The 26,077-nt window shown below is 44.4% G+C and overlaps 1 protein-coding gene across 3 annotated transcripts in view; it reads right to left on the bottom strand.

Moving 5' to 3' along the window:
- LOC121287344 (tight junction protein ZO-3-like) overlaps window positions 1-26,077 on the bottom strand; it is an 85,088-nt gene that overhangs the window by 34,546 nt on the left and 24,465 nt on the right. For 2 of the 3 annotated variants that reach the window (XM_041205129.1, XM_041205128.1), the window contains exons 2-3: window positions 4,089-4,145; window positions 1,695-1,819 (exon numbers count right to left, since the gene is read on the bottom strand). In XM_041205129.1, coding sequence (XP_041061063.1) covers window positions 1,695-1,819; window positions 4,089-4,145 — 182 coding nt within the window. Of the gene's footprint in view, window positions 1-1,694; window positions 1,820-4,029; window positions 4,146-26,077 lie in introns of all 3 variants that reach the window. The other variant, XM_041205130.1, reaches the window with a different exon arrangement.

Here is a 26,077-nt window from a genome sequence, read left to right as displayed (position 1 = left end):
TGGCAGGGACGGTGACATCCTGCCCTCCTCCACCATGAGAATTGGTGAGCTCCTCGCGGATGCATATGGAATGAGTTGAACAGTACAAGATTGCATGTGGGATCAGCCATCCCTCCTCCCAGGAGAAATCACTCCCACTTCCACTCCCACCACTGAAGTTAGACTCCAAAACGGAAGGTTCAGGCAGGTGTGTGGTAGAAAAATGTCATACTGGTATAGTAGGGCCATTCTTATGGAGTTGGGGTTGTATTATTTTCAGGACAGTAGAGGGACCTTCACTCAGTAGCTAATCCCTGATGTGCATGACCAAGAAGTGCTTGATGGGACAGTGCTGAGGAAGTTTTACTTTGCTGTATCTGACCTGGTACAGTGTGAACAGACAGTGTAGGGAGAACTGGGTAGGAAAAGTAGTCTGATTCTCCACCACTGACATCTGTCACCTCAGTTAGTAGAAAAATTATCAAGCAACCTTTATAGTTCTTATCAACTGTGCAGGGATGTGAGAGAGATCATTTGTACCCTGTGTTGATATTGCATTAAAGCCAGTGAATCAAAATGGCTGAATTTTGACAGTGCGGTATTTGTAGAGCCTCAAAGTGTGGCTAGGGGGTCAGTCTCACGATTCTCTGGAATTTGAGTTCCCTATCTCAATTTAATGGAGGGACAATTATTCTCAGCTGCTGGATACAGAGGTCTAGGAGTAGATTGCCTGGCCCCTCTCTTGGATCAAGATGGTTAATGGCATCAGGAGAACCGAAAAATAAAGGGAAGAAAGGGCTCTTTTGGGATTTATTTTTGCCAAAGGTCTAGCTATTATTATAATCATTAATCTTCCCTGAGAAGAAGTTTGAATCATTCCAGACACATCTTGACTTGCACTGTTCTTTCAGCCACTGATGTGATGGTCTGCAGTTTGGGTATCTGTATAATCTAAACTGCACTTTGAACCTGATGATTATTTAAATGCAAGTGTAGTCCCAATGAACCACAAGTAAATTAAAGTTTGTGACGACCTGAAATACAATGTAATGAGCTACTAATGAGATATAATGAGCCATTCTTTGCGCTGCTAAACTCCGGTATTAAGCCAGTATCACTCCAGCTGGAAAAGATAACTGTTATATCTGAATAAGCACTCAAGTTGGTGTGACAACTTATTGGCTGCTTTTCAATCAAACTCTGATCGAAATATAACAACAGCCAACAAAATACAGGTCGAATATCCTTTATCCGTTCATCCGAAATATCAGACACATCCAAAAACTGAACGTTCATTTGAACGGCTATGCAGTTAATTTGTATGTTAATAAAGCAAGGTAATATCATACTACAGGTGTAATAAGTGTTAACAGGTAGGAAGTAGGGTGTGTGAGAGTTGGAAAATGGAGAAACAACCTATTATTTGTAGACTATAGCTAGCCTAGACTTAGGCTATTGTAATGTAAGTAGGCCTGGGCCTACCGTGTATAAAGTAGATCTGAAAACCAAAACACAATCGGCCCTAGGAGTTTTGGATAAAGGAGACTCGACCTGTAATTGTAAATATAATTGCTACAATGTATACTAACTCCCTTTGGGGGCCCTCTACTGCTCGATTAATGTATAGGTACACATTTTTCAAGAATTATTGCTCATGTCTCTGCCTCTTTAAAGTATGGATAGAATAACCCCGATGGAGAGATCTTTTTACTCACAGGATCTTCCCTTCAGCTGGTCCAGACCGAACAACATCTGAAACGAGAATGGCAGTTTCTCCAGTGCTGATGTTGGGTTTGTCCTTCCCACCAGATATCGCAATGCCAAATCCTATCTTTGAATCCTGAAGCACAGTACAAAAGAGTAAGAATTACTACAGGGAGCAAGATGAATTAGATGCCAAATGGATGCAGTACGAGGTACTTTTCTGACATTGGGGCTGAGAGGGAGCTTTAGCAATTAGCCATAGCCCACAAAGGACCACTGGCATCTCTCTCCATTAGAGAGACAGACAATTGATTTTATATATAGGCTGAAGAATGCCACTCCACAAGCACTGGGCAAAGTGAGGAAATAGGCCTCCATGAGCTATCACAGGCAGTACAGGGATTGAACCTGTGCCACTGGAATCATTCTACATCACACTCCAGCCATCTAGCCAACTGAGCTAACCGTCGCCCAAACTGCACTTAATTATTTTATTCTTAATGTAACAAGAGTGGAAATTGACTGACCAGGAGCAGAAGATGGCTGATAGTGCATCGGGATCTGATTTTACGCTGCGCCAATGGGAAAAAACAGAGGCCGAATGTAAAATGGGCTGTCAGTGCTCTAGTGCTTGTTTTGTGTTACTGCTGAAGACAAAATTTACCCCAATCTCTTTTACATAGAGGCAGTGGGGTGGCCCCAGCCTGATAGAAGCAGTCCTTTAGCTTTCTGCGGGTTAGCTTGTTGAGCAGCTTGCTGATCAGAGAAATCATCGAGGGGGGTCGGCGGGGCTGGTGGGTGGGGTTGTGGGGCAATGGGGGAGGGGGGATTTGTGAGGATGGTGCTGCACCATGGAGCCCATTTCGTGCAAATAAAGTTAGTGGTGATAGGAGGAGGGCTACCATGACCCTGGGGGAGAGCTACAGCAGGGTGGGAATCGGAGGTAGGGTTTTTTTTTAAAACTTTAATTCTGCTCCTAGATCTACAATTATTTACAAACCTCTTATATTCAGTTTGGTAACAATCATTTGCCATTTTATTTAAATCTTTTTTTTTCAGTGAGCTGCAGCGGCTCCTTTAAGGCCACTGATTAGGCTGCACAATGCCAGGAATTGATGGGTAGAGCATGCGGGGCCTATGTTCGGTCCATTGGCATTTCAATACTGCATTGTGAGCCTATTAACATCATAGGCTGCAGATTTGCCTGTGTTACTAAGGCTCCTGCCTGTTTCTGGTGGTTGCCTGGGCTGCCTACTTCATGGTTCTCATCAAAATTGCAAGGGTCCAGAAATTGGTGGGAGGGAGTCACCACTACTATTTTAATTGCAGTACCTCTAAATCTGGCTCACTTCTCCCGGCATCAAATTCAGTTCTTTGTGGTTCATGAGTCTATTCCTGAGATAAGGGAGCCTGGTTTAAGCAGTGTAAATGCTGGGAACAGGTTCACAGTCTTCTCGAATTTGAATTAAAACAGCCACCAAAGTAAAAGTGACTTAAGATGCTCTTGTTTATTGACATTGCATCCTTTTTGAAGGAGGATGTTTTGTTCTTTGAACTCAATCTGTACCAACAATCAACTCAATAGAGAGAAGGATCAATCCTTCACTGATTGATCCTACTGAGAATCAGGAAGTGTTGATAGAATATTCCCTCAGGAAATTAAATGAATTGGTTAGGGTCCATGATGTATAGATCATACTGGGACACTGAAGGAACATTCAGTAGATGAGGTAACGTTCATTATAGGGTAGATTGTAAAGTGGTTTGAAGGAAGAGTAGGATTGATAGGCGAACAGTTCCAATTTTTCAGATTCTAAAAGAAAACAGAGGAAATAAGTGAAGACAGCACTCAGTAGAATGCATACCTCCGCCATGCTGTGTTAATGCAACATTATTACAAATACGCCATTCTACCTTGAGGCTTTTCCATACCTGTTCGATGCTCCATACACTACAAAGCTGAAAAAATAAATCTTTGTATTAAGAGCTTCCATCTCACTAAGGAGGCATCAGGCCAATGAATATCTAATAATCTGTTCTGAAAACTCTGCTCACATTTTGACAGCTGTGACAAATTCCAACATAGCAGCTGAGACAATTCACAACATTCTAAAACATCAACAATGTTCTAAATAAAATAACCGACAACATTCTAAGAAAAAAGTCAATTTCCCCTATCTCCTAAAGTTAATGGATCCTTTAAAAGAATTCCAGGATCCAGATCCACATCTTTGTCAAAAACTAACCAGTTCTTCCTGTGCACTGAGTTTCATTGAAATCTGTCCATTAGTTTTTGAGAGATACTGTTTATAGGTAAATAGACTAACAAATAGGGGCAAACATTACCTCCTCCCACTTTCAGTGGCAGATGTAAAAATGGCAAAGACTGAGGAATATGAATTTACCCGATTTATCACTACCGTTTGCTGCTCCCATATCAGAGTTTCCTCCATCTCTACGACCTGTGAACAAAAAACAGATTATTATTAAATTGAATTTCAATTAAGAGACTTTTTTTGACAGCTTTTTCACATCTCTCTCCATTGAGGATGTTCACCCTTCCCTGGGTACACTTCCCCAGACACTGACCCTTCCCCAGGTGCATTTCCCCAGACATTGACCCTTCCCCAGGTACAATTCCCCAGACACTGACCCTTCCCCAGGTACACTTCCTCAGAAACTGACCCTCCCCTGGGTACACTTCCCCAGACACTGATCCTTCCCTGGGTACATTTCCCCAGTCACTGACCCTTCCCCAGGTACACTTCCTCAGAAACTGACCCTCCCCTGGGTACACTTCCCCAGACACTGATCCTTCCCTGGGTACATTTCCCCAGTCACTGACCCTTCCCCAGGTGCACTTCCCCAGAAACTGATTGTTCCTCAGCTACACTTCCCCTGACACTGACCCTTCCCTCGGTACACTTCCCCAGACACTGACTGTTCATCAGCTACTTCCCCAGACATTGACCCTTTCCTGGGTACACTTCCCCAGACACTGACTCTTGCCCAGGTACACGTCCTCAGAAACTGACTCTTCCTTAGCTACACTTCCCCAGACACTGACCCTTCCTCAGGTGCACTTCTTCAGAAACTGACTCTTCCTCAGCTACACTTCCCCTGACACTGACCCTTCCCTGGGTACACTTCCCCAGACACTGACTGTTCATCAGCTACTTCCCCAGACATTGACCCTTTCCTGGGTACACTTCCCCAGACACTGACTCTTGCCCAGGTACACGTCCTCAGAAACTGACTCTTCCTTAGCTACACTTCCCCAGACACTGACCCTTCCTCAGGTGCACTTCTTCAGAAACTGACTCTTCCTCAGCTACACTTCCCCAGACACTGACCCTTCCCCAGGTACACTTCCCTAGACATTGAATGGTTGGGCTGCAGTTCCCAGGCACTGACTCTTGGTACACAGTTATCTGGGCACTGACTTGCTAGGGTACAGCAAGTAATTAGGAAAGCTAATAGAATGTCATTGTTCACTGCGAGGCAAATTGAGTACAAAAGTAGGGAGATTATGCTTCAGTTGTATAGGGCACTGGTGAGGCCACATCTGGAGTACTGTGTACAGTATTGGTCTCCTTACTTAAGGAAATAGGTAAATGCATTAGAAGCAGTTTACAGAAGATTTACTAGGTTAATACCAGAAATGGGCAGGTTGTCTTATGAGGAAAGGCTGGACAGGTTAGGCTTGTATCCACTGGAATTTAGAAGAGTAAGAGGTGATTTGATTGAAACCTTTAAGATCCTGAAGTGTCTTGACAGGGTGGATGTGGAGAAGATGTTTCTTCTTGTGGGAGAATCTAGATCTAGAAGTCATGGTTTAAAAATAAGGGGTTGCTCATTTAAGACAGAGATGAGGAGGATTTTTTTCTCTCAGAGGATTGTGTGTCTTTGGAACTCTCTTTCTCAAAAGGCAGTGGAAACAGGGTCTTTGAAGACATTAAGACAGATCTAGAAAGATTCTTGATTAACAAGGGGGTGAAAGGTTATCAGGGGTAGGCGGGAGGTTACAATCAGATCAGCTTTGATCTTATTGAATGGCGGAGCTGACTTGAATTGCTGAGTGGTCTACCCTGCTCCTAGTTTGTATGTTCATATGTAGATCTCTGGGTGCTGACTCTTGTTGGGTGCAGTTTTCTGGGGGCTGATTCTTATTGGGGTACAGTTCGTTGGGTGCTGTATTTTGATAGGGTATCATACAACGACATCCAGATGCCCCCTTTTATGTTGCTCAATTGCCCATTCTTACTTTTTGAGCCTATACATAGGGGTGGGAGGGTGTCGGCAGGTGCTTCAACATTGAAGACCATAATCGCTGACATTCACATACAAGCACTTTCCAATACGAATCAATAGATCAGTAGTGGGTATCTTGAATTTATTCCTTTCCCTGATCCTAAGATGCCTCAGTTGTCACTATGATGCGCATGCACCTTTAAGGATGGGGATCTTAAACTACTATCAATCTATACCACCTCGAGACAGGATATGATGCACTAGTCCCACGACCTGAAGTGAGTCTGCAAGCAGCTGAAGTAGAGATTAAATGTACAATACTTAGTCTCCCAGTCAACTCTATCTGTATATGGTCTTATCTACAAATAAATTACACACATTATTGTTTCGCCAATCCTTGTGTACGATTGGTACATTTACAGCGAAGAGAAGAAGAACGTAACAGCGGCTGCTGCCAATACTAGATCCACCCGAGGCTTAGGATTGCCAAGGGGCCCAGATCGCGTTCCCACCTCAATTCCTGATGCTGGGTTCCTCAATCAGACATTGTGTGCCTCCCTCCCCGCAGCCTCCAGAAGCAACCCCAAAGGATTGCTTTTTGAGCTTCCCGTATGTCGAGTCCCCCAGCCCGCTGCTGGGATCATAACCAATGGCAGTGGAATGAAGCTATTAAATGTGCATTAATTGCCCATTTAAAGGCCTCAACTGGTGGCGGGTGGAAAGACAATCCATTTAATCGGATTTAATCGGGGCAGAAGCGGGAGGAAGGCAGTGTCCTCACATGCCACCTGCCTGCCCAATTAAATGCCCCCCCTATCTGTAAACTCACCTTGGGAGGGCATTAAATGCTGCCCTTGGTCTTTCTCACCTGTGTTGCTCAGTTTGAAATTTACAGCATGTTTACCATCTGAGCCACAGTGGCTGGAATATTTTGTTACAACACAAAGCCTTCATCACTTAATTATTGGTCAAACATTTTCTAAGTAACTTCCTTAGGAATCAAGAAGCTTGTGGATTCAAATTCCACATCCAGACTTAAACAGTTAATGTAGACACTTCAGTGCAGTACTGAAGGGGTAATGCAATAACAGAGGCCAGTTCTGCTGTTTACTGATTCAAAGAGGAACAGAAAATTTCCCATGTTCTAGACAACATTTTCTGCCAAAGACAAATTAACTGGTAATTCATTTCCATTGTGGGATCTGCTGGTGCTATGTTTGCTGATACACAACAGGAAGTAATTTACTAAAGTGAATCCGTTTGAAATGAAATATGATTAGATGCTATATGAATACAAGTTTGTAAATCTTTTTAATCCCCCCATGTTGATAGAAAGGGAGTAAGAAATTTTCCTCTGACCTCAAAGTTAATGGAATAGCAAACATCCAGAAGATTAATCTTACCTTCTGATCTAAAGTCTGCACCCAGTACATTCCAGGAATGTCAGACCCATTGTCCTAGCAAGGTTGAAGTTATAACTTCCTATATTGTGGTAATGTCTTTATTTAACTCACTCAGCTTCAGTACATGTCAAAATCTAATGTTGCCTAATTGACTCTAAAATTAGAGTTCCCACCAAGGATACAACAAAAACAAAAATAAAAATACCTGGAAAAACTCAGCAGTTCTGACAGCATCTGCGGAGAGGAATACAGTTACGTTTCGAGTTCGTATGACTCTTCAACAGAACTAAGGAAAAATAGAAGAGAGGTGAAATATAAGCTGGTTTAAAGGGGGGGTGGTGGGGGGCAGCTGGTGGGACAGGTGGAGCTGGATAGAGGGCCAGTGATAGGTGGAGATTGCCAAAAGATGTCATAGACAAAAGGACAAAGAGGCGTTGATGGTGGTGATATTAGCTAAGAAATGTGCTAACAAATGTGCTAACAAACATCAACTAACTATCAAATTGGGGGTGTTGAAGTGTTTGGGGGGGGAAGAGGGGAACATTTCTAGCATTTAATTGGTTCACTTATCAGCTTTGCTCAGTTGGTATCACTTCTACTTTGAAATCAGAAGGTTGTGGGTTCAAGACACACTCCCGAATTTGAGTATGTACTCTATGCTGACATGTCAGTGGAGCACTAAGGCTGCTCTGCATTGTTGGAGGACTATGAAACCTATGTGTCTTTTGGGTGGATGTGAAAGATCCCGTGGAGCTATTTGAAGGTGAGTAGCGAGTTCTCCTGGCATTCCTGCTGTCATTTCTCTCTCAACCAACGCCACCAAACAGTTTACTTGGTCATTTATCTCACTGCTGTTTGTGTCATCTAGTTGTGTGCAAATTGGCTGCGGGGTTTGCTATGCATAATCATTCTTTCCACTTCTAATTCATCAAACATAAAGCATTCTAGATTCCCTGAGAATATGAAAACACTTTCTTCTAATCTGCTTCCTCTGTAGCTCAACATGTGAGTGCACCACATGCCTTAGTATGAACCATATGGAAGGCCAGAGGCTGATCATGTCGGACAACAGTTCAGATGCTTCAATTGGCCAATGTGTCCTGGGACAGGAAAGGACAAATCATCCAGGGTTCCTGGTCCTGATCACTGTCTGGTATCAGCTGCATCTTAGTTGGTAACACTTTTGCCTCTGAGTCACAAGATTCTGGGTTCAAGTCCACCCCGGGGCTTGAGCATAAAAATCATGATGGATGCTCAAGTGCAGTAAGTGCTGCATTGTTGGAGGTGTCGAGATTGTAAACTGAGGTCCCTTCTGCCTTTATGGCAGTTGTCCCTCTTGTCCTGGCCAATATTTATCCCTTAATCAACATCACAAACATAAAATCAGGTTATCTGATCTTAATCATATTGCTGTTTGTGGGAGTTTGCTGTGCACATATTGGCTGCCTTGTATCCTACATTATGACTGTGACTATACTTCAAAAGTACTTCCTTAACTGTAAAGTGTCTAGTGGCCATGAAAAGTGTGATATTAATGCAAGTCTTTCTTTTTCTTTTTCAGTAATCCCTGTTGAAATCTGTCCTGTCAGCCCACAGCCACATACTACAGTTTCCAAGTGCTAATACTCCCAACAAATGCTGCTGGCCTTAGATAAATATGACCAATTTATCTTTGGTTCTGCAATGACTGCATGATTTCATGGGTCTGGCGGCAGTAGCCAATAGAAAAATGGCTTGATAACATTTTATATTTGAAACTGGAAAACTATTGTGAAGCACAGAATCGCTTGACAATCTGGAAAACAGAATCTTGCCTCAGGCTAGACTCTTGGTGTAACACAACAGCAATGCAAAAACAAAATATATGAGAACTTCTGGATAATTACTTGTGATTGTAGAGATTATAGTTGGTGGTAATGAACCAGCTTTGTTTGTCAATGTGCTGGAAGGATGGCATAGCTTTCACCAACCAGCAAGCAGTTCTTCTAACAAAAAAAATGGACTAACTTCAGATATCCAGACCTCCATTCAGAGTTCACCAGAGTTCAGGCGTGAAATACTAGGTCTGGTACTGAGCCATGTAGAGTGACCCAAGGTTCAAACCTTGTTCTGAGCTGTGATAGCTGATCTCAGATGAGGCAGCTTAACTGTAAATGAGGTGCAAGTCCCAGACAGGTTGAAGGGGCTCAAAACAAATTGAGCCTCAGAAATTGATGGTATTTATCCCTGAGGAAGATGAGGAAGGAGATCTGTGAGGTGCTGAAATTCAGTGAGGGAGTCAATGGATGCTCGGGAGGGGACAGTGCATTTTAAACCAATTAATAAAGAATGACCAAACAGAACAGAAGAAACTATAGACCCATTAATCTCACATTGTAAAATAATGGAACCAATTATCAGGAGTACATTTGAGGATTATCTGTAAACTGGTTAACAGCAGTCAGTGGTATTCAGAAAGAGAAGATCCTTCCTGAAGATCTCCTTGACTTCTTTGAGGAAATCACAACCCAAATTGATTACTGCAAGCCCTGTGACTTGATGAAGCCCGACTTCCAAAACGATTTTGATAAAGTTCAACATATTAATTAAACTCAAAGCTGGACAGATTCAGGGTAAAGGCTGGGAATGGATAAGAAACTGGGAAGATGAGTGTTTGCCTCAAAGCAATGCTGGGACCATAATACAAAAGAACAATACTCGGGTGCTGGAAATCTGAAATTAAAATAACAACAAAAAAAGTGCTGGAAATATTCAGCAGATCAAGCAGCATCCGAGTTCCCAACAGGATAAAATTCACGCATACCCTGTGTGAATAAAGAACAGCATGTGGTACTGTGTCACCATGTAATGCCATAAATACTGAAGGGAATGCTTGTAGTTGTATAAAATGTATTTGTTCTATCAACTATCCAAAGTGAAATTTACCTTTATTTGAAGCAGGCCTTTGTTAGGCCTGTTACGCCTAATTTATGTTCAAACTGATGCGTGTTGAAGTAAAAATGTGAAATTGTGTTGCTAATTTCTTCTTTTAGGGGTCATTTAGTAAATTTGGTTATTTTGGTTTCCTCATGGAGATCATAACACAGGTCAATGGAAACACAGTTCTTCTGGTTTCCTTCAAGTTGTCAGTTCACACAATCCAACACAAACACCAATGAATTGCAGCTATAAATGGCAGCATCAGCCTTCTCAAAGGCACAGAAGCACAGAATGCGCTGCTTGAAAGGACAGTGGAAACAGGTTCAATACTAAATTTCAGCAGAGAATTGGATATGCACTTGAAAAGAAAACATTTGCATGGCAGTGGGGAAGAAGTGGGGAGTGGAACTAAGAGAGCCAGTGTAGGTACAATGGGACAGTTTCCTTTGTATTGTTGCATGGGAGCTAAATTCCCTGAAAATGGTTGTGAGGATTGTGTTGCAGAATTAACCTGCACCCGTTGCTTCAGATGGAGGAAGCATGCCAAAGTTATGCTGCCTGCTAATTAACATGATTGCAGCATGCAGCTGGCACTAACTGCAATCTTGAGTGGCTGCATTCCTCACGATTCCAAAATCATGAGAGACTAGCAGTAGTTAAAACTAACACAAAAGCAAATTACTGCAGATGCTGGAAATCTGAAACAAAAACAGAAAGTGCTGGAAATACTCAGCAGTTCAAGCAACATCTGTAGAGGGAAACAGAGTTAATGTTTCAGGTCAGTGACCTTTCTTCAGTTCTTACTTAAATTCAGCCTGTAGCTCTTGGGAGGTGTGTTGTGGCTGGAGCAGATCCTGGAAGCCATTCTATAACTGAATCTGACCTGGGAAAGGCACAAGAATGACACAAGAATGGCACAAGATGGGATAGAGTGTGCTCCAAGATTTTCCAGCACTGCACTGAGGCCTTGGTCAAGGAGGTGCAGAGGAGAGATGTCATCTACCTGCAAATTCTCAGAAGGCAGAGGGAAGTGGAAAGCTGTGGAGGTCACTGCAGAAGTCTAGCCCCAAGGACACGGATACAATGCTGCAAAAAGTTTATTGACTAACAGAAATTGCTGCTAGGGGAGTTGTGGTGCATTGAGCAGTGTCTGAGGTCAGTGGGCCAGTCGATGTGGGATATGGCATTTGAAGGGGCATTCACTAACTTTGAACAATAATCCCAAACCTTACCTTGCTTATATATCACTGACCATTGCAGCATCCACTTGGCCGCAATACAAAAATAAAAGCCACCACAAATGAAACATTCCAAACTAAATTTATAAATTAAATCATGGGCATTGGGGAATTGGGGTTGTGTTTACTGTTATCGCGGTCAGACGAGTTGTTCAGAGAGACCCCAGCCAGATAGTGGCTGTCTAAGTTACCTTCTCCCTTCTTCTTCCTCCTCCTCCTGCTCCTCAACTGCTTATAGTCTATTTGATAGCAAGTTTGTACTGCATGCAACAGGCCACCATGAATCTTGGACACAGGCACTACTGATCACTGCAGGGCTTTTCCAGAGTGGTTCAGGCAGCAGGAGTGTTGTTTCAGTACCCCAGTAGTCTGATATATCACATTACATGTGGCAATATGGCTTTCATTGTATGCATGCTGCCCATGTGTGGTGAATTGGCCAGAGTCATCAGCCATGTCATCAACGGATAGGCCAGCAGCCACCCTCTGGATTGTCTTTGGTGGCTCAGATGCAGATGGTACAGTGGACTACTGCAGAATGAAGACCATGATGCTGCCAAGACACTGGGCATTGGCCTGCATGACTCACTGTGTATGGCTGCACACAGGCTGGATATTGAGGGAGTAGAATCCCTTTGATTGCAGTACATCTTAGAGTTGAAAGGCAGTGCCTGCAAAGCCATGTGCTTGTAGTCAATGACATCTTGTTCCATGGGGGATCCTGAAACCACCGCAAAGCCACATGCTTGCTCCACCTGTAGCTCTGTGGCAAGAAAGAATGAAACATGGCCTCTCTTTAAATACAGTCTCAGTAATCTCCCTTATGCAACAGTGGATAGCAAACTGTAAGATGTGCAAAAATATCCAATTCTAGCTGGAAGGAACCTGATGTGTAAAATTTCATGGCTATACTCACCTTCACAGCCACTTGCAATGTAGTTTTCACCCTGCTCTGAGGTTGAGGTTGTGGCTGCAGCAGGAGGCAGATTTCAGTGAAGATGTCCTTCGTTAAGCACAAATGTCTCACATATTATTCCTTGCTGAGTTTCAGGTAGAATTGCTTCTTGAGCACTCAGGGCAGATATAGCCTCCAGCTGAGGGCCTTCTCCCTTCTCCCTGCTTCCTTCTCCCTCTTCTAGTCACTTGTCCTGCTCTGTGAGGCCTCTGCTTATTCTACCAGTCATATTGTATTCCAAGGGGAATGCCTATTACTACATCTCAAGGTCAGGAACAGGTCCTTTAGCATCTACCACACACTTCCTGTGGACTTTAGCAACTTTGAAGAACTGTAGAAAGCACCATGGATATGTACAATCATAGTCAGAGCCAGTAGAAATCAATCAGCAACAAGTGTCATAGAATGGTCACAGCACAGAAGGAGGCCATTGACCCATCACATCTGTGTCGGCTCTCTACAACTCTTTTAGTCCCACTCTTCTGCCTTTAGTCCATAGTCCTGCAATTTATTTTCTTTTCAGCTAATGATTCAATTCCCTTTTGAAAGCCACATTTGTAGCTGCCTCCACCTCACTCTCAGACAGTGCAGTCCAGATCCTAACGACTGGCTGCATAAAAATGACTTTCCCCATGTCGTTGTTGCTTCTTTTCCCAGCCACCTTAAATCTGTGCCCTCTAGTTCTCAATCCTTCCACCAGTGGGAACAATTTCTTCCTATCAACTCTGTACAGAACCTACATGATTTTGAATACCTCTATTAAATCTCCTCTCCACTTTCCCTTCTGCAAGGAGAACAGCCCCAGCTTCTCCAATCTATCAACTCATTCCTGGGAACTATCTCATGAATATTTTCTGCATCCTCTCTAATGCCTTCACATCCTTCCTAAAGTATGGTGCCCAGAATTGGATGCAATACTCTAGTTGAGGCCAAACCAGTGTTTTAACAGCGTTTTAGCTTTTGTACTCTATGCCCAGGATCCTGTACGATGTATTAACTGTGCTCTCAACCCTCCCTGCTACCATCAAAGATTGGTGCACATATACCCCACAGCTCTCCCTGCTACTGCACTTGCTTAGCAATAGCCTGCTCACTGAGGCTCAGTTTGGGTTCTGTCAGGGTCACTCAGCCTCTGACTGCATTACAGCCTTGGTTCAAAAATGAACAAAAGAGCTGAACTCAAGAGGTGAGATGAGAGTGACTGCCCTTGACATCAAGTCAACGTTTGAGTAGCATGAAGGAGCTCCAGCAAAACTAAAGCCAACTGAAATTGAAGGGTGAAAACTCTCCGCTGGTTGGAGTCATATCTAGCACAAAGGAAGATGGCTGTGGTTGTTGGAGGCCAATCATCTCAATTCCGGGACATCACTGCAGGAATTCCTCAGGGTAGTGTCCTGGGCCCAGCCATTTTCAGCTGCTACATCAATGATCTTCCTTCCATCATAAGGCCAGAAGTGGGGGTGTTCGCTGATGATTGCACAATGTTCAGAACCATTCGTGACTCCTCAGATACTGAAGCAGTCCATGTCCAAATGCAGCAAGACCTGGTCAATATCCAGGCTTGGGCTGATAAGCGGCAAGTAACATTCGCACCACACAAGTGACAGGCATCAAGAGAGAATCTAACCATTGCCCCTTGACATTCAATGGCATTACCATTGCTGAACCCCTACTGTCAATATCCTGTGGGTTACCATTGACCCATTGACCAGAAACTGAACTGGAATAGCCATATTCTGACTAGACTGTGGCTACAAGAGCAGATCAGTGACTAGGACCTGAATTTTTCGTTCGTCAGGCACGAGTGATTAGCAGGCCCAGAAGCGGACAGGAAATGGGCCTCCGGCTGCAATCGGCCCCTGACCATGATTTCACGCTGGCTGACCAGTGCTGCTGGAGTGGGGGCGGGAAGAGGACAGGCACCGATCTAACTGAGGGTTCAGGTGAGCGCTTCTAGTGAGCTCCCTGAAGGCAGACAGCTGCCCCAAGAAGCTGCAGACCCCAGAATAAGGGAAACAACAAAAATGCTGCAGAATATGTCCATGCAGCACAATCAAGCACCTGAAAGCTTACCTCATGAAAAACAAGTCCCCTGATATCTCTTTTTATTTATCTCTCCACGGAAATTTCATCCTGCCCTGGATCAAGGTTTGAACAAAAATGTGAATGCCACCTGGGAGAATGGCCCATCCCCCAACCATAAATGTGGATGTACCACGTAAAATCGCTGGTAATTGCATATTTAATGGGCTCAATTGCCTGCTTACTTGTCGGCGTGCGTGCTTCCGACTGCCGCACGTGCCCGCCAAGCAAAATATCGCAGGAGTGTGCAATGGCGTAGGGGTGCTCGCCCAACGTCATCTTATGCGATTTCACGTCCATTCAGGTCAGGCACATGCTGGTCCATGGACGTAAAATTCTGGCCTAGGAATCCTGCAGTGAGTAACTCATCTCCTGACTCCCCAAATCCTGGTCCACCATCTACAAATGTACAAGACAGGAGTGTGATGGGATACTCTCCACTTGCCTGGATGAGTGCAGCTCCAACAACACTCAAGAAGTTTGACACCATCCAGAACAAAGCAACCGGCTTGATTGGCACCACATCCACAAACATTGATTCCCTCCACCACCGACAAACAGTGGCTGCAGTGTGTACCATCTACAAGATCCACTGCATAAACTCACCAAACCTCCTTAGACAGCACGTTCCAAACCCACGACTGCTACCATCTAGAAGGACAAGGGCAGCAGATACATGGGGACACCACCACATAGAAATTCCCCTCCAAGGCATTCACCATCCTGACTTGAAAATATATTGCCATTCCTTCGCTGTTGCTGGGTCAAGATACTGGAACTCCCTCTCTAACAGCATTGTGTACCTACACTATGTGGACTGCAGCAGTTCAAGAAGGCAGCTCACCATCACCTCCTTAAGAGCAAATAAGGATGGGCAATAAATGCAAGCTTAACCAGTGATGCCCACATCCTGTAAATAAATAAAAATAAAGTATTGCATCCTTTATCTTATATTGCCTCTCCTTGTTTTTTCTACCACAATGAATCACCAAATTGAAATTATTTGCTTATCCCTTCACATAGCACTGGCAGCGAGTCCTTTCAGCCCCTGAACACGCATCCAGATGTCTGAAGAGCCAGTGTTAGCTGGAGTTTCTGTTAATGTGGATGCTGTGACAATTGAGGGAATTCTCTAGTGATTAAAAGCAGCTAATACTAATTGGGGAAAGGTTAGGGCATATATCTAAGAACCAGTTTCCGCCTGTGTGGGGGATCTGTGCGGAAGGGAAAAGTAGTCTGTACATATGTTACACTAAGTTTTGTGAATAAACCGATGTCAGAGACAGACTGGCTCCAGTTTCTGCCTTTGCCAGATGGATGTTCACTGGAATAACTCCTTGAACTCCACAATGGCAGCATTACAAGTTGATTGATGTCATGATCTACCAACTCTGCATACTTCCGGGAGACACTAACTGTGAGCCTACTAACAACACCCTAACCAATAGGGCGTCCAGAGCAACTCATGTCAGCAGTATGTTTGAGCATCATGGATGTTATATTGGACCTATAAAACCACTCATCATCCAAAAACATCATAATTTTGTGCCACTTGATTTTATGATAAAGTTAAATGAACTAACAACAATGATAAGAGTGCAAGATGAGACTGGAATCACAAAACAATGCATTGAAATTTTTTAAAAATTCATTCACGGGATGTGGGCTTCGCTGGCCAGGCCAGCATTTATTGCCCATCACTAGTTTCCCTTGAGAAGGTGGTGGTAAGCGGCCTTTTTGAAGCACTGCAGTCCACGTGGTATAGGTACACCCACAGTGCTGTTAGGGAGGGAGTTCCAGGATTTTGACGCAGTGACAGTGAAGGAACAGTGATATATTTCTAAGTCAGGATGGTGAGTGACTTGGAGGGGAACTTCCAGGTGATGGTATTCCCATCTATCTGCTGCTCTTGTCCTCCTAGTTGATAGTAGCTGTGGGTTTGGAAGGTGCTGTCGAATCCTGTAGATGGTGCACACTGCTGCTACTGTGCATTGGTGGTGGAGGGAGTGAATGTTTGTGGATGTGGTGCCAATCAAGTGGGCTGCTTTGTCCTGGACGGTGTTAAGCTTCTTGAGTGTTGTGGGAGCTGCATTCATCCAGGTAAATGGGGAGTATTCCATCACACTCCTGACTTGTGCCTTGTAGATGGTGGACAGGCTTTGGGGAGTCAGGAGGTGAGTTACTCGTCACACGATTCCTAGCCTCTGACCTGTTCTTGTAGCCACAGTATTTATGGGGTCCAGTTCAGTTTCTGGTCAATTGTAACCCTCAGGATGTTGATAGTGGGGGATTCAATGATGGTAATGCCATTGAACATCAAGAGGCGATGGTTGGATGCTCTCCTGTTGGAGATGGTAATTGCCTGACACTTCTGTGGAGTGAACGTTACTTGCTACTTCTCAGCCCAAGCCTGGATATTGTCCATGTCTTGCTGCATTTGGGCATGGACTACTTCAGTGTCTGAGGAGTCAGGAATGGTGCTGAACATTGTGCAATCATCAGTGAACATTCCCACTTCTGACCTTATGATGGAAGGAAGATCATTGATGAAGCAGCTGAAGATGGTTGGGCTGAGGACACTACACTGAGGAACTCCTGCAGTGATGTCCTGAAGCTGAGATGACTGTCCTCCGACAACTACAACCATCTTCCTTTGTGCTGGATATGGCTCCAATTGGTGGAGAGTTTTCCCCCTGATTCCCACTGACTCCAGTTTTGCTCGGCTCCTTGATGCCACACTTGGTCAAGTGTGGCCTTTATGTCATACATCTATATGAGCTCCTTTGATGGCTCAGGGGGCTGCCAGGGCCAAGCTCCATACTGTGATGAGTTGTAGATCTCAGCAGAAATTCACTATACATGAAGTATGGTCTTTTTGACAAGCACAGGGTGGAACCTGTGAAAATGAACCAGAGTGAGAGTCTGCACCATCAGGAGAGAAGGTGTTTGATGGGAAATAGAAAGCACATGGATTTATATGTATCATAAATCACAGGACATTCTACAGTGTTTCACAACCAATTAATTACTTTTGAATTATGTTCACTGTTGTAAAAGCAAACACACAAATTAATTTGCACACAAGGTCCCACAAAGAAGAGTAACCTGCTTTTGATGAGGTTGGTTAAGGGAGAGACTTGTCGAGAAACAAAATTAAACATATTTTCAAAGGTTTAGAGCTCATTTAATCTCCCTATCTCTTCATCCTGACTCCTACACTTATGATGTAGAAAGCTTTTTCAAAAAAAAACAGCAGCTTGGACCTAATCTTGAAGGGTGACATTTCAGGCTTGATTGTAAATATTTACAACTACTTATGTTTTGACAAAAAGCTTCAATGTAACAAAAATTTGTGAGGCACTTCATGGTGGCAGTAATTGGGTGGGGGACAGTGATTGATTTTGGTGTTGGAAGAACAGGAACTAAGTAACAATAGTGGAGGAGAGTTCTGGCAAGTGACCAAAGTATGGTCAAAGGGAAAGGCTGTAAGGAGAGTTTTAAATGTGAGAAGAGGGAGGGAGCAAAGGGAAGCAGCAATGGTAAAAACTTGCAGGGAATAGGGAAGGCTGTGCAAGCACTGACGGAGCAGACGGAGGAAGTGCACAGTCAGCCGGGATCGGTACAATGGAGAGTTGACCAGGGACACTGGGCTGCTGAAGCAAGTGGGATAAGACCATAGAGGCATTTGTAGGCATAAATGATTTTGAAGTTGATGTGTTGCAGGGAAGAGAACCAGTGGAGGTGAATGGAGTCAGGAGTAGCGAGTGAGTGAGGTAGTGTAAGCGACAGAAGGCAGCGAGTGGAGTTTAGGCTGAATTTGAGCTTTAAGATCCCAAGCTTTAGTATCAGAATGTTTCAGGTTGAGGTTTCATCAGCACTGCCAATAAGGTAAAGGCAGAAGAGATTGATGGTTGCATCAAAGGTGCAGTGGGCTCTGGCCTCTTGGTTGAACGCAACAATGCCTCTTTGAGTGCCTGGGTGACTAAGGGTTAAAAATGGAATGAGTTCAAGTGGGGGTGAGGTACCAGTGATAACAGAGTACAAATAGAAGGCTGTTCAAGTGTCAGGGAGTGCAGCTGGTCTACTTGCTTTATGTAAGTGCATGGTTATTAAGCATATGACACTGCACAGTCACTCCACACAGATGGCGTTGTACATTGTGTGTTCAGTTCCGTTGCCATAGATGAAGAGAGTACTTGTAAATTTTGTTAATTATCTTGATTGCGTTTATCATTTTAAATGCCATTGACCTTTTAGCATCTCAATGCTATTACTTATTACACAGATACTGAATTGGATAGCATTTTCTCATCTGATTATACCTTTGATTTTATTTGTGATTTTTTTTTTGATCTGTGGGTAAGAATGATAAATACATTAGAATTTTAAAATTTAGATCTTTTTTGTCAATGCTGGGGAATAGGTACACAGGTACACAGTTAATCAGGTACACAGTTTCCCATCAAATATGCCAGGCCAGGTACAGCATGGGTTAGGTGCAGAGTACAGTTCATTCTGCACTGCTGCAACAGTGGGCTCCAGCTCCCATGTCAGAGGGAAGCCCTTACCACACCAGTGCGATGATTTTCCATTTCCCCCACTTTGATCCTTGACCTCTATGAAACTGCTAAACTGACAGCAATGCTCTGCTATCAAACCTCACTAGTGGATAGATTGAGATTCCTGAAAATCAGTTGAAATCTACAACTACTTTCATCCAATCCAGGCTACTGTGAGCCCATAAAAGAAAGGCCAGTATCTAACGCATTATAATGACCTATTTAACCTATTATGTTGCTGAATATCTGACTCACTGCACCACTCGGTATCTAACACCCTGGACTACTGCATGTCTGGGTCTCCACACCATTTGTGTGTGATATTTTTTCTTGAGTCCTATAAGGTGGGTGGTGGTGCTGGTGCTGGTGAGAATGCCGAAGCAGTTAAACTACATTTTGGTAGGAACTGTTGTTGTAACATTTCTTGTGGCAGTTTTCAGGGATTCCATAGGGAACCCACCTGAAGGTCACCAACGTATATCAAATGGGAGAGATTGTAGGGCATCTCACATCATATTGGAGCATCTTTTGTTTCATTTGTTCTTAGGAGATGGTCTACACTGGTAAAGTTGTATTCCTTGCTCTTTCTAGTTGCCCTTAGAGGGGAACTTGAAGGTGATGGCATTCCCATGACATTGCTGCTCTTGTCCTTCTTGATGGTGAAAGGTTCTCAAAATTTTGAGATTGTTAAGTTTGGGTGTTTTAGTTAAATTTTAAATAAGGTGGTTGGTAGTTTAAGTATTATTGTTTAGGAGTGTTTGTATTGAATTGAGGTCGCAAGACTCGACTATGCTTTACCCAAGCCAGCGAATCTGTTTGGGACCTGGCTATATGCTCTTATGTCTCCTATTTCGATAGGATGGGGGGCATACTCCTACTCGCCCTGATAGGAATGGCCGCTGGGAGGTGAGGTGATGTAGAGGACTCCCACATTTTTGGATGCTCAGGGGAGAGAGCACCGGTTGTGACTGCAAGGGGCAGCGAAGGTAACGTGGAGGAGATCACTACCTATTCCCATGTGGGAAGATGGCCAGGGTGGCTGAGATCTAACTCCACCCGATACTCCAGTCAGACCGGGTTCACCTACGGGGAGGCCTCCCTCCCCTGCCCCAGCAAACAGGTTGTGGCCACACGGGTAGGGGTCACTGAGGGGAAACGCATGTGCCTGACCTGCAGAGGACAAATATCCCTGGGAAGGTGGTGGTGGCAGGAAGCTGAGCAGAGACATGGGGGACGGTACAGCTGACTGGGAGCGACTGGGGAACGACAACCATCGGACCTTTACTGGGAACCATTGGGGGGTGAGCATGTGCTGGGACAAGTAGTGGAAATCGGAACAAGGAATCTATGTCTGCATGTGGGGATCACGGAAGACCTGCCCCACAGGTGTATCCATTGTCTTTTGCGCAGCATGGCTGAACAAAGGGAAGGGGGTGGAATGGGATTCCCACTTACACACTTGCATAACCCCATCCTCTCCAGCCTCAGTTGAGGCCATTGAACTTGTGGAACCCACCCAAAAGCCCCTGCCACGGCCCGGACAGTAAGTACACAAATGGAGAAGTGCCCTGCCACCACCAAGGGACCAGGGAATGGGCTGGTACTAGTGCCAACTGAAAAGGTGCAATACCAGGGGGTACACTACGCGGAAGCTTCCGTGATTCTAAACCTCACAGAGGTACACTTACCCGAGTGGTGCCCCAAGGAGACAGAACAGCTATACCAGGCCCTGTTAAGAGAAATGTTCAGGAAATTCTACGAGTTCGATTTTGCCAATATAGACAAAACAAAACTGTACACTATCCACACTGAGTACTTTAGCATTGCGGGGAGACAAAGAAGGGGAACCTGGAATGATGTTTTCACAGCATGTAATACAGGATCCTCTGTGATAAACAGTCTGGATGAGATAGAATTGCAGACACAAATAAAAGGTTTAAAAACACAGTTACGAAAAATCTTAACAGAGGAGAACACAGTGCTAGGCTCAGAGCTACACGAGGACCAGGCCATGATGGTCCATTTAAAGATTATAGCTGAGTTGGAAAGGCATGCCAAAACAGTGAATGCACTCATTTGAGAGGATAGGAATGCTTCGGACCAGGCTGCACAGAATGAGGTGTGGGTGCTCTGTGGGGCATGGTTGCTGGGCGAGGGCCGCAGCAACCTCGAGGATTTAAAACAAGATTTAGTCCCCTCCTGGATCAGCAACAAGCACCTCGCAGCCCTCCACCCATTTGAGAATTCATTAAGCCGGTGTCAGTTCCGCCTAGCCTCTGAAGCCTACCCTGTCCCAGTAGATTGTGGGTGCTCCAACCACACCATCATGGGTATAGTAGTGAGGATGCTGGTCATGGCTGGGACAGCCCGACCTGCACCGGTATTTAGGGTGGAGAACATTGGAGTCATTCAAGGGGGTGCGCACGTCATAAAGTGGGAGCACATGATGACAGGTACAGACCTCTCTGGGTGCCGGAGTCGGGGTGCACATGTAGTACTAGTCCCCAGCACTTAAACATCTATTCCAGAGCACAGCAACCATGCCCCATACAGCACCCACACCTCATTCTGTGCAGCCTGGTCCGATGCATTCCTATCCACTCAAATGAGTGCATTCACTGTTTTGGCGTGCCTTTCCAACTCAGCTATAATCTCCTTTAAATGGACCGTCATGGCCTGGTCCTCGTGTAGCTCTGAGCCTATCACTGTGTTCTCCTTTGTTAAGATTTTTCGTAATTGTGTTTTTAAACCTTTTATTTGTGTCTGCAATTCTATGTCATCCAGACTGTTTATCACCGAGGATCCTATATTATATGCTGTGAAAACATCATCCCAGGTTCCCCTTCTTTGTCTCCCCGCATTGCTAAAGTACTCAATGTGGGCCTATAAACTGTACCATGGAGGTAATGGCACAAGGCCATGTTTCCCCACAGGTAGCATTTATAGAGGGTGGGACATATTGTGTCACCACAAGTGCTCCCCACTATCAGCTTGGACAGCACATCCGGTGTCCAGTAAGTGACAGCAGTTTTTGTTTTAAACCCGAGGCAGAAGTTCAAGTGGCCCAGGAATGGATAGTCCCCATTCCTGAATCCTCCACTGTTCACCTCACTGTTAGGGAAAACATTACCAACCAGCAGCGCTCTGTCACACATTTCAGTTACGAAATTCCCCCTCTACCAGAACATCTTACTAAACTACTAAAAGCTGTAGAGTTATCACAAAAGTATTTCTATACTTTGGAACAGAAAACACACGAGTTAGAGGGAGAAATTCAAGGTATCACAGTCCCACCCTGGTGGGACATTTTCGAAAACATAGAGGTCCCTTCATGGGTCAGAATGGCTTCCCACATCCTCGTGGTTTGCCAGCTGGGAATAGTGTTGTACCTGTTGTGCTCTCAGTGCAAGGAAAAAGGCAAAATCCTAGAGTTCCAAAATGAAAGGACCTGGAAGAAGCATTATGCTAAGGTGGAGAGAGATACACCTGTTTGAACCTTTCATATTTTTTTTGTGTTCCTGAATAAAGCTTGTTGGTTTTTTTTGTATTCGGTTATTTTTAAGAAAGACTTTTACATGTTGTTTTCTTTTAATAAAGATGTATGTGCACCAAGTGGGGTGTTGGACCCCCTAAATGTTTGGATGTATGTAAATAACTGTATTTTGCCTATGCATACTTACATACACCACATTTTAAAGAATGGGGAATGTATGTGTCATGAGATCTTAGATAGGTAATTACAGGGGAAGATTGACTATGGAGGGTCAGGAATTTTGTTTTTTTTTTCCAGTGTGATACTTGAAGCAAGGTTTAAGTATCACGGTGAGGGGGGTGGGGGGGGGTGGGGGGGGAGGGGGGTGTTGTCTGAAGGGTTCTCAAAATTCCCACATTTTTCATATCATCAACAAGGATTTGACTTTTGGACTTTTATGGCAGAGGACCCAACTGCTGAGTTAAGTGTAGAACTCTGCAGCCCATGAAGGCCTGGGACTGGACATGCCCAGGCTTGTTGAATGCAGTGTGGATTGTTGCCTGTAACCAGACAACGAGAAGAGACAGAATACGCATTCTTCCCTTTAAAACAATCAACCTAGAGAATGACTTCATCTTACACGAAACTAAAGCCCATCAAAATCTTGCATAAATAATCGCTACTAACTACTAAGGCAGGAAGGCCGCAATCAATGCAATTATGTGAACCTATCAATACTCCACATATACGATGGTTTTCAGTTCAAGACTCATTACGGGGACAGGAAGACAACGATAAACATCATGCGAGCCCATTAAAAGCAATGACACAACAATCACCTGAAGAAGCCCAAATCAGACAAAGAACTAACCTTGATTTGGATTGAGATAAGAAATTCGAAAAAACAGTATAACTGGGCCACCAGTTACGAAGGTGAAGCTGAGACAAGCGGGTGAGCAGTTTTGGAGCTGTTGAAGCAGAGTTTAAGCAGAGGAACCAGGTAGCTGAGCCAGGCAGAGGGAGGAGATCTGGAGGTTTGCAGGCCCTCAGGCAACATCTCGGCGAGGGGCACGGGGTGGCAGGCTCCACCGAAGACAACAAGGCCGCAACCACAGCCCTCCACGAAGATCGACCACCCACAACCGTGCCCTCCACCCAACTGAAGAACCTTTGCAGATTCCACAGACCAGAACCACGTGGGGACGGCAGGCCCCAGAGGACACAAAGAGCGTATCCCAAAACTGCAACTGACTTACCTGGCTGGATTTCAAACTGTCAAGGAACCCTGGTTGGTGAGCATGATCCCTGACCTCTTCTAGTTCAATTTAGTTAGGTTTTGGGGGTGGGACAAGGGTAAGGGGATTAGTAGCGTGATTTTCCCTCATTATGCCGTGTGTTCCCCATTCTTAACTAAGCGTACTTTGTAGGTCTGTATAATCTCAGTGTAATCCTAATGTTATAAGTTCATTTGTGACTTCAATAAACCCAGGTTTTTTTCTTGCACCAAAACCTGCTGTCTGCTGCACTTTGTCACAACCCCCAAATAAGTCCAAGGTCTAGAACCCAGGGAGTGGGAGCGATTCGGACCGCTCAGAAGTCAGAGGTGAAGCTGACACACACCACCACCCCCTACAATGGTAAAGCTCATGGACTTGGGAGGGTTGGTTAAATAAACTCACTGAGTTGCTGCAGTGTCTCCTTAGGGAGTACATACATGCAGCCACAGTACACCAGCAGGTAGAGATGCAACCAGTTAATCTAGTGGCAGAGCACTGATCAAGCAGAATGTTCTGAAATGGTGTCAAGTTTCTTGAGTGCTGTGCAGCACCAAGCCAGGCAAGTGGTGACTATTCCCAGATATGACATTTCAGTATAACTATGTCGCTTGAACAGTTGAATAATGAATAACTGAATGGCTCTCCCAACTTGGAAACCAGTCCTCTGATGATAATGAAAAGGACTTAGAAGGATCAAGTGGGCTGGGTTTGCCTTAGATGTTTCAATGCTTAGGTTGATTCCAATCATTTTGTTCTTCTTGGATCCTGCTTGGACCAAATGCTTACAACTGAGGGGCTTGCTAGACCATTTCAGAGGGCATAACAGTCAACCACGTCTTGTGGGATTGGTATTAAATGGGTTGTTGCAACTTTCTGGGACTCTTGATGATTAATTTTGTTGGTTCAAGCCCATAATTTATGAGATTAATTAAATTCAGTTACACAATTTGCCACGGTGCGATTTGAATTCATGACCTCTGGTTGCCAGTTCTGTACTGTAACCATCACCTACTCCCCTACAGCCAGCTGGCTGGATGACACATGGACTGATTTCTGCCCTAGTGCAAGCCATTTGCTGTTATTATGAACATGTCAGACTCAACATCTGCAAAACCGGGCAGTTTTCTGGCTTTGACTAATCGGTTGGATGGGATGACCAACTCCAAACCAGTGCTCACTTTAAAATGGGACAGCCACCAAATTTCTCTGAGCTCTGGGGCGGTCTTTTCAAAAAGTCTATGGTGAGACACAGTGGCATTGAGGGAGCGGAGGCCATTTAGCTGCTGTTTCTGACAGAAGGCAGCAGGCAACAACTTTTCTCAGACTATGCATTACCGCAGGCCTGTCGGCTTTTCCCAACCACAATTTGATGTGTGATCTGATTCCTATCAGCCATTTTGAGAAGTGTCTGTTCAACATAAGCAAATTAACAGCTCCCAGAAAACCGCAGAGTTCAGCTGAGGTCAAAACCAGGAGAATATCCTGCTCTTCTTCAAATAATAGCAACAAAGACTGACATTACCTTTAAGTAAAATGTCCCAAAGCACAGATAGAAGCTTAATCAGACAAAAATTGGAACTGAGCCAAGGAAGGAGAAATTAGGACCGAAGTAGGTTTTGAGCAGTCATAAAGGAGGAGTGAGAGAGAGATGTGGTGAGGCAGAGAGGTTAAGGGAGGGAACTACAATGCAGGGCGGACAATTGTGAGGTGAATTAAGTCTGGTATGCATAAAAACCCAGAATTGGTGGACATTAGAATTCTCAAAGAGATAGGGAAAGTGAGGTCTGGACGATTTGAACACAAACTTTAAAATTTTAAATTTGAAGTTTTGGTGGAACAGGGGCCAATGTAGGTCAGTGAGCACATATGGGTGATGGATTAATGGGAATTGGTGCAAAGCTATGATACGGACAGCAGGGTTTTGGCTGAGTTGTAGTTATGGAGAGTGGAAATGGGAGGCTGGCCATGAGAACATTTGAATAGATGAGACTGGGGGAACAAAATGTGATAGTTTCTGGAGAAGATGGGCAGAGACAGGTAATATTACACAGGTAGAAGCAGGCAGTCTTGATGATGCAGAAACTATGTTGTCAGAATCTCAGATCAGATTCAAATAGGATGCTTAGGTTGCAAACAGTCTGGATCAGCTTGGGACAATAATAATATCATGAGATCCTTTATAATACCCCCGAAGCCACAGTTTGGCCTTTCAGTTCAAAGATGGCACCTTGATAAATG

Source organism: Carcharodon carcharias, chromosome 14 (assembly GCF_017639515.1).
Source record: "Carcharodon carcharias isolate sCarCar2 chromosome 14, sCarCar2.pri, whole genome shotgun sequence".
NCBI lineage: Eukaryota > Metazoa > Chordata > Chondrichthyes > Lamniformes > Lamnidae > Carcharodon > Carcharodon carcharias.
Note: the sequence above shows the minus strand (reverse complement) of the source record. Positions and strands in the feature narration are given on the sequence as shown.